The 14,938-nt window shown below is 43.3% G+C and overlaps 1 protein-coding gene across 1 annotated transcript in view; it reads right to left on the bottom strand.

Annotated features, from left to right (window-relative positions):
- The window catches only part of nav3 (neuron navigator 3), a 188,078-nt gene that overhangs the window by 94,289 nt on the left and 78,851 nt on the right, over positions 1-14,938 (bottom strand). Inside the window, exons 4-5 of the mRNA XM_080421087.1 lie at positions 13,751-13,823; positions 8,720-8,894 (exon numbers count right to left, since the gene is read on the bottom strand). Of these exons, the coding sequence (XP_080277213.1) occupies positions 8,720-8,894; positions 13,751-13,823 (248 nt within the window). The remainder of the gene's footprint in view (positions 1-8,719; positions 8,895-13,750; positions 13,824-14,938) is intronic.

The raw sequence follows: 14,938 nt of genomic DNA on the forward strand, positions 1-14,938 counted from the left end.
CACATTCAAAACCACACACGTGTGACTAAGACAACTAAGACATAACATCCTTCCACTCATTAAAGGGCTGCTGACGTCAAAACACCCCAAGATTTCCTCACAGGAAAAAAACAAAACAACAACAACAACAAAAACACAGATTCCCAAATCAGTTTTCTGTGTTGGCCCCATGAGAGGACGACAAATCATTCACAAATCAGATTCAATAAAAACCCACAACTGAGCAAAACGCGAGGAGAGCGCTGTAGGAAATACCCAGCGAGCAGACTCACGATTTACAGCACAACACTCACTCTGAGTCATGACGACAGAGCAGAATTAACGCTGGCTGTTCTAGGCTGGCCTCTTGACTCATGCTCGACAGGAAATAGTAAAGCTACTCATGACGGAGAAAAAAGAAAACAAAAGAGTGTTTTACGAACAAATGGATGCCTTTAATCATCTCGTACATACTATAAACTATCAGAGGTTAAGAAACCAGGTGGCCTGGCTGTTTATTTGTGTGTGTGTGTGTGTGTGTGTGTGTGTGTGTGTGTGTGTGTGTGTGTGTGTGTGTGTGTGTGTGTGTGTGTGTGTGTGTGTGTGTGTGTGTGTGTGTGTGTGTGTGTGTGTGTGTGTGTGTGTGTGTGAGGGAGTGAGAGAGCATGATTGTAATTCTGAAGAGGCATGTGCCTCTTTCTCACTGGTTGTCACCAGTTGAAAGAACAGAAGCTCTATTGAAAGCACTAACTGATGGCCAATGGTTAGCAACAGATTAACACATCTTGACCACTGTGTACTGCAAGATCCAGGGCTTGTAGGCTCATGCCAGTAGGGCTGCAACTATTGATTATTTTACTTATCAATTATACAATTGATTACTTAAACACTTAAAGGGGAAATCCACCCATTTTCAATATTTAACTATGTCATTAATATAGCATAAAGGAGTTGTGTGGAAATAAGAAAAAATTTAAAAAAAAATTCACATTGCAAAAAAATGTAACATTGCAAAAAAATTAACATTGCAAATTACACCATGATGAGTCATCACAGTGTAATTTGCAATGTTAATTTTTTTGCAATGTTACATTTTTTTGCAATGTTAATTTTTTTTTTAATTTTTTCTTATTTCCACACAACTCCTTTATGCTATATTAATGACATAGTTAAATATTGAAAATGGGTGGATTTCCCCTTTAAGCATTATAACATACTTGGCCACACAAGTTGTGGTGCAAAAAGTTAAAATAGCAGATCTACAAGCTCACACATTGCATCGTGATCTGCTAGATCTGCTATTTTTTTAAAACAAATTTTGCTTTCTTCTTTCCGCCTACAATGGACAATGCCCAAAATAGGGATAGATTATTAATGGATTATTTTATTCAATTACCTCAGGGTGGGGTGGGCCAAATTGGCCACAAGATACCAAACAAAAGAAAACCCTACTTTTATCTTGACCAAACAGAATATAAAAATACAGGTATCTCACCTAATATAAACTAAAAAAGAATTAAAAATCAGCTACCAGGATTGCATTAATCACTTGAACCCTGGAGCCCATATTTTTATATTTAGGTGAACCTTCAATAGGGCTTAACGTGTTTAATAACTACAAAGGTGTTTCAAGATGCCATCAACCATCTGGGGAGCCAGTTAGTGCACTGACCATTGTGAGACGCAAGGACTTGGGTTTTTAATCCAATGCACCATCATGTTTCCCCTCTCTCTAGGTTTCCTGTCTGTCTACTCTACACCACCGTTTCCCAAACAGTTGGTCGGGACCCATTTGTGGGTCGCGAACACATTTTTATGGGTCAAAAGTAAATATCCCTTTATTGTTTGTTTCCTACATTTTGTGTTTAATTTTTTTCATGAATTCAAAGAAATTCCATAAATTAGAAAACAAATGCTTAGGAAGTAGTGAAAATAGCCGATCTACAAGCTTGCGGCGCGTTGTGAGCTTGTTGATCTGCTGTTTTCACTAGTTTGGGTCCCCGGGCAAACATCTGATTTCATTTTTGGGTCTTGAGCTAAAAAGTTTGGGAACCACTGGTCTACACTCTCCTATTTAAATAAAGTAAGTACGTACGTTGAATCATCCAACTCCAACTCAACTATGGAGGACAGAGGAGAGGATTCAGTGGGCTGTTTAGACAAACAGGAACAATTCACCTGGGTTACTGTATTGACACTGACAGGTGGAAGTGGACAGAGAGAATAAACTACCTGTATTACATTATGTAAATACCACACTTTACTTTTCAACATAATATATTTTCACTTCCCTCTCATACTTCCGTCTTCCTAGCATGGTACTGGAAATCAAATGATCGACAGTGTACATGGTGACTACAGCTGACTTTATTACTTCACAATTTTCAGAATACTTTACTTTTTTATCTTTACTTGCATGTCTCGAGTTTTATTAGACCTTATCTTTACTCACATTGTTGAGGAACTGGCTGTATTATTGGGTGTGCATGTGGCCAACATAACTTAAAACGTGGTGCATATTAGAGTATGATAACGCTTCGGACATGATAAATCATCACACTCACATCAAGTGAGCTGGGTCCCAACCCTCTCTGGTAAGCTCTTCTTTTCAGGAAAATTCATTCTCAAATGTCAGTGGCCCCAACTTTCAGAATTTGAATCAGTGTCTGCAATTCGCGGGAATTTAACAAGACTTTAAAACCAACAGCAAGGAATAGCCAAATCACTGTTGACCTCAGAGATATTCATTATGCGCGGGCCTGTGATGTTATGCTAATGAGTTGGGGATCGCAGACAGCAGAGCCCGTGAAAACACGTTCAGGGCCATTTCCCTTCATACTGGAGAGCCTTTCATATCGCTGGAGGAATGAAAAGTATATGACACACGACACACAAGTTAATGATCGCTGGAAACTAAATCCGTTCTCCCTGTCCGGCGCCCTGGCAACCCTTCGAGCACCAGTGTGTTTTGCGCTACATCAAATAGCCCAAATGACTTTTCGCATGCAGAGATGCTTTAAGCCAAAGATTAATGGAGCTCATCATTCTCTCAAAGTGGCTCTCCAACGTGGGCAAAAAGTCTGAGCTAAAACTTCTCGTCGCTCTCCGTCTAAATAAAGCTTGTGTCCTTTTCCCTTCTCGATGTCCTTTTCTTTCATGTCCAGGGTGGGAGTCTTGTGAAAGCTTAAAGGAAGGAAGGAAGGAATGGAGGACGGAAGGAGGAGGAGGGATGCACTTAAAAGCGACAGAGGCAACAGGGATATAACACAGGCTACTGGTAAAAGAAACTCATGTTTGTGGAGGCCGCAGTTATATTGAAAATCTACCACAGCACGTGTCTGTCAGAACCAACCTTGACAGGGGTTCTGTGGCGCACATTTTTCCCACCACAAGGCCTATCCGCCCCCTTATATAATGTAGTGAAACATGAAGGCAAGGGTATACAGTCCCAGCCTGGAGTGCTTATCCAACCCACGACCTTTTAGATCTTTCCATGTGGAAAAAAAAGGGCCCAGAACATATGAGGGCAAGATGCAGCAGAGGTACAGTACGTCGCTCCTGATAGAATACAACATACATCAGCAGGGCCCTGACTAATAGTCCATGACACTGCGGTGCATATGCGAGCGATATTGGATGCCACTGCTGTCCTATTAAATGTGAGTAATCTCAGTTTCGCGCAGATAATAGTCGCAGCACCGAGGTCAGACGGAAACTTATGGTTCTTAAGATCCAAAATGGTGGCCACTCAACCACTCGGGCCAGCCTGGTGACAACTGTCTCCACTGTCACATCCCGGAGCGATAAATCCAGCCTGGCCTTTTCAAAGCCGATGTGGCACTCACATTCCAACACACGAATGAAGACGCATAGCATGCATCAGTTCATTTATGGATGCATACAGTATTTGTGACACATTCAATTCATTAACCACTTTTAACCTGGAGTCCTTATGTTGGGCATGTCATTACAACATTTTTTAAACTTTTTTTTTGTGCAAAAATAGCAGCTCAACATTTGTCAAACTTAAAAACAAAAAACACAAGCTCAAAAAACGTGTTGTGTTGTGAGCTTGTAGATCGGCTATTTTCCCTTTGTGATACCATTGTACGCCTACAGTAAGTATAAGGCATTAAGTGGTTAACAGACTGATGCCTTTGTGCAACCATACATTAAACTGAAAATGCAATGTCACATTGCCCTATAGAATGGCAGATTAATTATGCTTCAAGTGGGGGTAACTAAGCCATTGGCGTGACTAATTCATGACCAACAACAGCCAATATTTCACAGTGGTTGAGACCAAGCAATACCCAAGACAAAAATAACATCACGTACAATGGCCACAGTTGAGCGCTTCCTTACAAATTATACCAAAACAAAATCTCAAAAGCAATCTGTAGTCAATAACCAAACTATAAACAACATTCAATACAGGACATAAAACTGCTTAAAATACCCAAAATGCACATTATCTATAAGATCAAACAAATCCAATAATTTACCAGTTCATGATGCCTAATGGCATGATGGCACTAATCCATATTCCACCTGCAGCCTCCTAAATTCCAACAATGTCCAACCTCTGCTGCACTGACACAGACACGCAGTGTTCAAATGTACCTCGGAGAGGGGTCTGGCTTGGCCAGGCTGTGTGTTTTCCCATAGGGCAGACGACTCTTCCTCTCCCGGGAGATGGCAGTGGGCAGGCGCGACGAGCGTGATACCAAGGGGTCAACTTGCTCGCCACGGGACATGGTGAGTTAAGTGGGAGGGCTGTGTCTGCCGCACTAGGCTAGGGGCCCCCCTACCCTTTTGCAGTAAGGCAAACCTCCCCTGGCTCCAGGCTGTCGCGGTCCGACCAATGGGGAGATCCCCTCCCGACACACATGCACACATACGTCTCATCCCCGGCTCCGGGGACACCAGCTAGAGCCAGCAGGTGCTGTCTATAGAAAGCACTCTACCCCACGACTGTAAATGTGCAGGAGGCCAAGTGTGTGTGTGTGTGTGTGTGTGTGTGTGTGTGTGTGTGTGTGTGTGTGTGTGTGTGTGTGTGTGTGTGTGTGTGTGTGTGTGTGTGTGTGTGTGTGTGTGTGTGTGTGTGTGTGTGTGTGTGTGTGTGTGTGTATTTGTAAAGCCGTGAAGGAACTAATTAGGTCTAAAAAGCAACAGTCATTGTTCAGGCTTAGTACACTATTAGCCTATATTTCTGGAAGTTATTCAGACACACTAAATCTCTGGGTCAGGCATATATGAATTTAGACACTGTGGAAAATTATGGAAGAAAACTATTCTAAGTACCCTTTCAGTCAAGGCAAATTAGCAAAGTGGCGGTGGATAATAGAATCCCAAGTCCTCCTAATAATAACTTTTGCTGAAAATAATGTTAAACTTTATAGAGGATAAGTACTTAAGCCCTATTTTATACTTTGTTGAACGATGGTGTCGCAGGGCAAAAATTGCCAATCTACAAGTTTAAGAGCTTGTAGATCTGCTATTTTCGCTATTCATTTTTGAAAACATGAGCTTATAATGATATGCCCAAATTGGGAACTCCAGGCTGAAAGTGATACTTCAGTATTATCTTCTTTTTTTTGTATAGAACAAATTGCACCCACTTACTACGTTGTTTCGCTGCTAGAGCTTCAAGTGGTATGGTGCAACCAGCCTTCTCCATTAACCACTTAAGCCCCTATATACTTTGTATGCTAGGTTGAAAGTTGTTAAGGGACTTCTTGTCCTGAATTAAACCCCTGTGTACTGCCCTCAACACAGTTTAGGTTTAGGTTCAAGGATTAGAGCCTTAGGGGGTTAGAGTCTACCAGTTCTACTGAAGGTGTCAGGATTTGGATCAGCCTGATATTAATATATAGGGGTAAAAAAAAAACTCCGCTCTGCAGCCCTTTCCCCAGTACTGGCAGCCACGACGGCTGGGCCAGCCAATCAATCATCAAACCTCACACTGAAAGGTTGAACGTTCACGAGGAGCCACTCAAATAACAGAAACTAATGCTGTAAATCACAGGAAATGGATGAAAGCACTAAGTATTGTGCTCTTGTGCCAAACTAGAAAAGCTGCAATAGCATCACTTTAAGGGTTTCTTTTTCGTGTTTTCAACGTGTCAACACAAAGACACAGTGCTAAGTCATCTGCGTTGCATCGTGACGTTTGACTCACACACACACACACACACACACACACACACACACACACACACACACACACACACAAGCCCAAATCGGGATGACCCAGCAATGACACCGCTTCACCCCAGACAAAAACAACAGGGTCAATGGCTTCTTTTATCACGGTCACATACAGCCTGACCCTCTGACGTCCACTTACTGTAGGCCCTCCCCTTCCTTGCTGGCCTGTGTTACTAATCAGCCCAGCGGACTGAGATGTTACTGAAGCTACAGGACCAAGGGGGCAGGGGGTCACTTTGGAGATTAACCTGTGCTGTTTTTGTTTTTTTGTGTCTGTATGACATCACTTTTGGGCTGGTATGTACACTGAGCTGTATACAGAAGCACTGGCGTGCTACAGCAGCGAGGCCGGCGGGGGTCTCATCCGCACCTGTTGCTGGCGCGAGGGGGTCTCGGGGGCTGGAAGGGTGGAACGGGAGGCAGCTGTGCCCCTGAAGACCCCGACACACACACACACACACCAACCCCCATCACCACTCCACACAACCAACCTCCATCAGCAGCAAAGTCTTTCTAAACTGAGTGAAACTTTAAACACTCCACTCAGCTGTGTAATTTCACCAGCAAACTCTCGACTAAAAACGCTGACAGTAAGTAATTGCTCTCAGTACGCACACGCACGGGCGCACGCGCGCACGTGCACACGCGCACACACACCACACACACACACACACACACACACACACACACACACACACACACACACACACACACACACACAGGCCCCAAGTAGAGCAGTATGGTAACGTGATCTGGCAGGGGGAATGCCACCCATGTGAGGCATGCCAGGCCTGTCTTTAGATGCAGTTTTGTCTATATACATCACACAGGGCTGGGCTGTCCCCCGTTTTACTGCCCATCACTGGTCAGCCAGCCTGACACTATTAATTGCGCTATGAACATCTTTATGTGGACGTGCACTTATAAACACTGCCTTGAGGAAATGTCACAGGCACCTTCTATTGACTATGTTGTGTTGTACTGCACTATGCTACTAATGTACTGTATGTACACCACAATGTACTGAGCCATCCTACACAGTCATATCCGCAGTATTATATCTCAGAAAGTGTACAAATGTAAGCAAATGTACCCCTAATTTGTGCACTCTTGGAGTTACAAATGGATGAATTAACACTGAGGATTTTACTGTGTACGAAAAGTACAAGAGTTCGTATGATGACCAACAAAAACTGATGGCACTGGTATTCGTACTGTAATTTGAACTACACATTGTTGATTCCTTACATAACAACAAATATGACATTGTTTTGGTTAAGGTTAGGATCAATTATTTGGATTAAGGTTACGTTAAGTTTTTGTCATGTACTGTATATGAGATTCATACCAGAGAGTGCAAATTAGGATACAGTACTTTTCATAATTAATACTATGACTTTGCCTTGAGATCAGATGTGATGATGAGTCTGTGATGTGTTTTATGATTAGAGTCTGGAAAAGTCAAACAGTGCCACTCATTTACAGTAGGATTTTATCTGCTTACATATAGTTTGTCCACTGACATGCTTTTCCAAACTAAAGCCAATACAGTCTTCACATCGATTAGCTGACTGTCCATCATCAACGGCAACAACACTCAACTCATCCGGAACCAATCTGTGACACATAGTATTGTAAAAATGGGAAACAATCGTCAAGTCCTCAAAGCACAAATTCATGATAGCATTCACACTAATTCCACATGCCTCCACGTTCTTTTTCCTATATTGTTCCAATGCTGTTAAATCATTACTGACACTCACTGAGGTCTCTGGAAATATGAACTACAAGTTTTCCAAACAGCCTCTCTTGAGGAAAGACAACCATCCGACGTCCATGCACCATTTACACGTTACAGTAAAATATAGGAAGACTTTGAAGGTGACAAGTTCTGACAACTTAACCACGTGAACCCTAGCATCTCCATTTTGCGGTAAACATTCGGCGAAAATAGCAGATCTACAAGCTCACAGCCCAGGGACCCAGGGTTAAGGTAGGACACGTACTGGTTGACAAGCGGTATTGCCTGAAGCGCAAAACACATTATCTTCGTCCCTACTCAAGCGGACATTCTGTCTCCCACGCAGGAGACCTGGGTTCAAATCCCGGGAAGGACACATATAACCACATGAGCCCTAGTGTAAGTATAGTATAGGTCAGTTAGTTCTCAACCTTTTCTGCATCAGGGCCCACTTGAAAATCTTGAAAGCATTCGCGGGGCAACTTAACAAGGCAGCCAACAGGCTTGCTTGTATTGTGTATTGTACTTGCTTGTATGTATTGTACCTATTTAAAACATTTCTTCAAGGTTTTGAAGAAAATACCATGAAATTGTTGCAACATCTAAGGAGGCAACATCTAAATTCATATTATCATTAAAATCGTAGTGTTTTGCAAATTATTTGGGGGTCCACTTGAAGGCCACTTGAAGGCCCACCAGTGCGCCCTGGCCCACAGGTTTTCAAAACTCTGTCTAGTATAGGGTTTGAGGTTAAATGAACAGTGCCGAGAAGCTGTACACAGGGCTCACCTGGACTGCATCTCCTGGGTTTTGAGCGTGCTGGCTGAAGATGCAGAGGTGCTGGTTTGTTGGCTGAGCTCCACCAGTGACTGGTAGTACTGTTGCTGTTGCTGCTGTTGCTGTTTGTAGCGTGACAGGATGAAGAAGAGACCCAGGATAGTCTTCAAGTTGCCATTTCGGATCTCTGTGGAGACCAAAAGCAGTAGGAAAAAAACAGTGAATGGCATATAATACTTTTAATATATTTCATTGACAATGTCATTGTCTGGTCTGCGTTTCAGCCGCTGCAGGCAGTTGCAGCCCTACACCCACACCAGGTCTGGTTTTGTTTTCTTAGCTCAGTTTGGGCCTGGTGGGCAACAGACAGACATTTGCTAAGGTGAAGTCAAAACGCAGTCGATACAGTACATCCTGTAGTGTACAGTAACACGCATTTCATTTCTTACAGTTCTGTTTTAGTTACAAAAGGAAGAAATAAGCCTCATCTCGTGGGTGGTTAATTATAGGATGAATATGCATATGCCGCCATAAAGTAATGCGATGCATTTTAATTCTGGATCAGGTTACGTAGACTTGTCAAGAGTAGAACTACTGTATGGAGGTTCTGTGCCTCTTTTCACACTGATTGAGCCACATCGAATTGAAAGTGAAACCCCGCGCGAACACTTATCCCTTGACTAAGCTTATCTGACACCACGGGTACAAAAAAGAAAAATCTGAATGAATGTGAGACTTCCTCCTAATGGCATGCATAACCATGTTCTACAGCATTTTATCTGCACTAGAGCAGTTTCTAAAGCCTGATTTATGAGCTTGTAGGTCGGCTATTTTGGGGGCAAGACACTGTCGTGCACTGAAGTATAAATCAGGATTTAGATAGATGTTATCCCCTTACAAACAAAACTGGAAAAAATGAATTTCTTATGGATGTCTTCGACACCCCTGAGGGACAAGTCAACAGATGCTAAAGGAGGGGGAATTGATCTCGCTTGCAAACGCATCCATTTGTGAAATGGACTTTTCATATCAAGCCTCTCTAAAGGCTGGCGCACGGAGGCGAATGAAAGGAAGCAACATATGACACAGCAGTTTTTTCAGTCTCTTTTTTTTTCGCCCCATACACTGAAGCTCAACTTTCTTCCCAGCCATCCGTGGCCATGGTGTTAGCAGATTGCAAAAGTTGGTGAAGATTAATCTTTTTGGGTAGTTTTCAATTTCTAACTCCCGGAGGCAGTCATTTATATAGGACATTGTGAGAAATTTGAACAGCATTCTTTTTCTCTTCTCCTCTTTGGGGAAAAGGCAGTGTAAATCCAGTCAACAAAACAATCTGTCATAGTGGCTGGAAACATTTAGACAGAAACACGAGGACCCTACAATAGCAACAAGTCAGACCAGAATCATTACAACATTGGAAATTGTCACAATGGTGGGAAAGTATGTCCATGAGATTATTCTTTTCATCGTCGAATCAAGTTACGTGACATTTGGTTCTTTTTAGTATTGAATAAGGAACACATTTGCAATCGACAAGTTGACATTTGTAAAGGGAAAAAAAAGAAAAAAGAACAGCTGGCGCGCTCTCTGGAACAGTTATGATGGAAGTGAGATTGGTCTTGATATCAGCTAATTTAAGAGAGGTCAACCGTGATATAGACTCACCTAATGTCACTCTGTCCATTTGCTGAGTCTGAGTGCTGGCTTATAAAGGAGCACCTTTTCCCGTAACAAAGCTTATAGCCAAATAGTGGTTAGCTATGCTATGCATCATTGGCGCCTAAATTATTCTACTTCTAAAGTGACGCGGGCGGGAGGGCAATCAGCATTGCAGTGCTATTTCATCTTGGCCCATAGTCAAAGAAAATGGGCCGTGCTTTTAGTGCTCATTTTAAAGTGGTCATGATTTCATGCAATCACTTTTTTTTTTTTTTTTACGTTTCTCATATTCAAGGCTCAGAGGTGAGTGGTTCCCAAACTTTTTTACTTGGAGCCCCACTTGATCCCCCCACAGCTGCGCACACACATGCACTTGTGTGTGACATGTCAACCACTTAAGTAGCCTTCTTGTATGACGAATAGCAAAAATATCAGATCTAATGTACAAGCTCACATCTCACGACATTTTTAGCGCCCACCAAGGTGGGCCCGGAACCCAGCTTGGGAAACTCTGACCTCTATACCATACTAAAACTTAACAGTCTTCATCAATCTTTCCTACATTTAATCCCAAGACAAACAGTGCCCTTGCACTATGTTTCATCAACAAAAAAAAAGAAGAAAAAAAACATTTGACACTCAAGGACCATTCTCAAGAGCTGGGGGGATGGGGGGGAGGTGCCCCGACCAACCTGTAGGGTTTGCTAGTGCAGTGACAGAGAACATGATCTTTTCACCAACAAACACGGACAAGTGTGTTCACACGAGTACTTTAACCCCTTCCCCACCTCCCCGGACCAAGGTATTTTAATTTTTAAATAACACATTGCTTTTTCAACTGAGTATTGAGCACCCGTAGAGGCAGCACATGACAATAAAAGTTAATTAAAACACACTTTGGTGAGGTCTGATGAAAAACGGGACAATTAACTCCCCAAGGGCCATGGGGGGTTCCACCGACAGAGCAGAGGAAAAAGCGTGTGCCATCATTGACCTGGCGTTTAAGTGCTAACTGGGCTTGCCTGACACAAACGTCTCCCTTTGAACAAGCTCTGAAGCTGCAGAGATCAAGGAGGGGGTTTATGGCGGCAAGCTAGGTCACAGTGTGGTCACTAGACCAGCAACCGATCAGAGCCTGCTCAGGTGGGTTCCAGCTGCAGTGACCCGCGGTAACATGGAGCTGTAATGAGCTGCTATAGGAAGCACCCCTCGGTGTAACCCATTATCAGCTGCAGGAAACGAGCATTTTAGAGGTTCACACCTGCATTTTAACCAAATGAACCCTAGCATCCCTAATCAGTGCATGTCATAATAACAGGCAAATACTTTTTGCGAATTTAGGCGAAGATGTTGAAAATAGCAGATCTATAAGCTCACAACGTGTTGAGGTTGTAGATTGGCTACTTACGCCAAAGAGATCTGATGTAGAGGCAAAAAAAGAGGGGGTCAAGTACGGACCCCTGGGGAACCCTGGTCAATGAAGTATACAGGATTTAAGTGGTTCCAGGTGAAATGGGCTCTTCTTCAATACACAGTATGTGGGAATGCACAAGACATTGTCTGGAGAACAAGCAGCTTGCCATTGTTCTTATTATAGCAAAAAAAAGGAAAAAAAAGTATTGCCCTTGATGTAAATACGCACTGGATAATGTAATCGCTCTTCAACACCAGTGTTTCCGGGACTTGGGTTTACAAGCGCCCACTAGACAGATGCCCTTTGAGGGGACTTGCAGAGAAATTATTAGAATAAGTATGTTTTCTCGGAAAGAGACAAAAAAAACCTACACACTCCATACACATCAAACACCCCGTTTTTTTCATCTCTTTCATGCCTCGTAAAACAACAACAAACCGCCATGCATATGCCAGCCTGCAGAGTCTCTTGAAGTCCAGGGCTGATTCAATTAGACACGCGCCTCATAGTTTATGGGAGGGAAACTTGTCCATCTAATTCAACATGTGCCCAACGCGAGCGCACATGCACGCATGGCTCAAAGCGGACGACGGTGTCCTGTAAAGCACTGGTTCTCAAAAAGGAGTCCGGGGACCCCCAGGGATCCTTGGGGGGGTTCACACACTTAAAAGGGGTATTTAACTTTTTATACAAACATAAAAACAAAGGTAAAAAATAAACATATTGAAAAATGTAGATCTGCTTATGCAATAGAAGAACAATAGCAGTCACCAGAACCAGAGACATGTGTCTTCAATGAGTCTAACATGTTAACATGGAGTTTGAAGTCGAGTTGGGCTTATTTAAAAGGGAGCATGTCTGATCAAATGAATATGAAATATCTAAACACAAATCAAGAAACTTAAAAACTATATGAGGTGCACACCAAAGTCTAAGTCAATGTTAAAATGACCCCAGAAGTGTTTTAAAATGAAATACCACTTTATGGCCAATTAAATCTTTCGGGCTATTCGAAAATAGCCAATTTACAACCTCATGCGTGTTGTGAATTTGTAGATGAGCTATTTTTTTTAAATGTTAACAATTATTTTCTTATCGGGGTCCCTGGCACAAAATCTTTTAAAATGGGGGCCCACGGCCAAGTACATTGTGGGAAGAACTGGGATGGGATGGACAGGGTAACCAAAGAGCCTGTGTATATTTACAGACCCCCTATCCCACCCTCCAACCCCTCATTAAATACCAGGCCTACAGAGTCACTTTGCTGTTTTTAGAGTCAGAGGGGTGCGCGGAATTTAGAGCGGTGGGTCAGTGTGTCAGGCTGCCACGCTATTTCTGCTGCCGTCGAGGTCAAGGGCGCACCGACCTCATTGAGGTTTAAAGGGGAGCCGAAGCAGCAGGGGGTCTGTGATGATATTGTATGCACAGACACTAAATGACGGCGGGCCTACAAGTTGACAGCTGTTAGAGCCAATAACATCATCTACTACAGCAATGATACGCAAAGTGGGGTATGGGGACCCCCGGGGGTCCTTGAGAGGATTCCAAGGGGTTCCCATGCAGCAAAATAAGTTAATATAGTATCCAAATCATCCAAATTAACCGCTGTAAACCTATATACAATACATCTACTATTTGAAAATAGTCGATCTACAAGCTTGAAAATATACATGTACGTTGTGAGCTTGTGGATCTTTTCTTTATGAAACATTTCAACAACACAAACCTTGTATGGGGTCCCTTTCACTAAATCTTTTCAGATGGGGGTCCACGACCAAATATATATCAATTTGAGGGTCCCCTGTGTATTTCTCCTCAAAATGTTGATGTGGTGTATGGAATGTACTTAGCTTTAAAATCAGTGAGGTTTCCCCTTAACACTCAGTATTTTATAATCCTGCCTTTTGCTGTTGCAATCAAACTAACCACCCGTCAGAGTCTTGAGTTGGACCACGCGTTGTTCCTCTTACCTTCTGCGGAGAGCCCTTGTACGTTTACTCCTCTGGCGTCCAGGAAACTGAGGCAGGCGTCCACATTCTCGATCTGTGGACGAAAGGACAAGCAGAAGACGGACAGTCAGCACAGGGGATGAGCGGAGGGAATGAGAGGAGGACGGGGACGATGGACGTATTGCCCATAAAGCAGGGCATTGTGTGGTGATTGCCGACCCTCGCTTGACCCAAGGAGACGGCCTCGTCCGGCTGACATACTGACCACAGTGTGTCCCCACCTACACAGCCAGTCATTTATTCTGCTTTGGCATGCCACACACACACGCACGCACACACACACACTCATGCGCGCGAATATACACATCCAGAGTCATTTAAATACACATTAATGCAGAAATATTCAGTACACATACAGTATGTGCATGCACGCACGTCGCACGCACGCATACACAAATAAAAGAGGACAGGAGATGGGCTGTGTACCACTTGAGGCCAATTGCAACACAAAGCACCTCTGAGTATAAAATGACTACAGTCAACAACAGTAGACCACCCCCCCTCCGCCCCAAAAAAAAGGAGGAAAAAAAGAAGAAGGAATTCAACTCAGCTTGACAACTGCAGACTAAGGGGGTTTGGACATTCCTCGGGAGCAGCAAACACGTGGCTCCATTTGCGTGGCGGCCGACCGCTGAGGTTCTTGAGATGGTCTTTTATGAAGGAGGTGAAAGGTCGGGGCGCTCTACTGCAGTGTTATTGTGCTAAGGGCCCGTGAGGGCGGGCTGGGCACGTCAGACAGGCGTACTGTACAGTAGCAATGATGATTTATGAGCTACAACTCACTACGACGCACACTCCCTCTAACGCTCTCTACCACTCCCTCTCTCTCTCTCTCTCTCTCTGTCTGTGTGCTGGTCTCTCTACCGCCTCCATTAGCCTTAGGAGGACCTCATAGAGAAAGGATAATGAGCCATCTCAAAAGTTACATACAGGCCAGCTGGGCACTTTCTGAGTACAACCATCTTCATCATACCAGTCTCTTTTTTAATGCCTGCAAGCATTACAAAGTTAATGTAATTAATTCATAACATTTTATAATCTTGTGTGCAGAGGCTGTTGTATGTAAAAGTAAATACATAGTCAGGGTAACTGTCAAGTTTTTCAGTGAAAGACAACTTTCACAGAACACTTACTTATACACAGTGCACA

Source organism: Gymnoscopelus braueri (genome assembly GCF_963280865.1).
Source record: "Gymnoscopelus braueri genome assembly, chromosome: 23".
NCBI lineage: Eukaryota > Metazoa > Chordata > Actinopteri > Myctophiformes > Myctophidae > Gymnoscopelus > Gymnoscopelus braueri.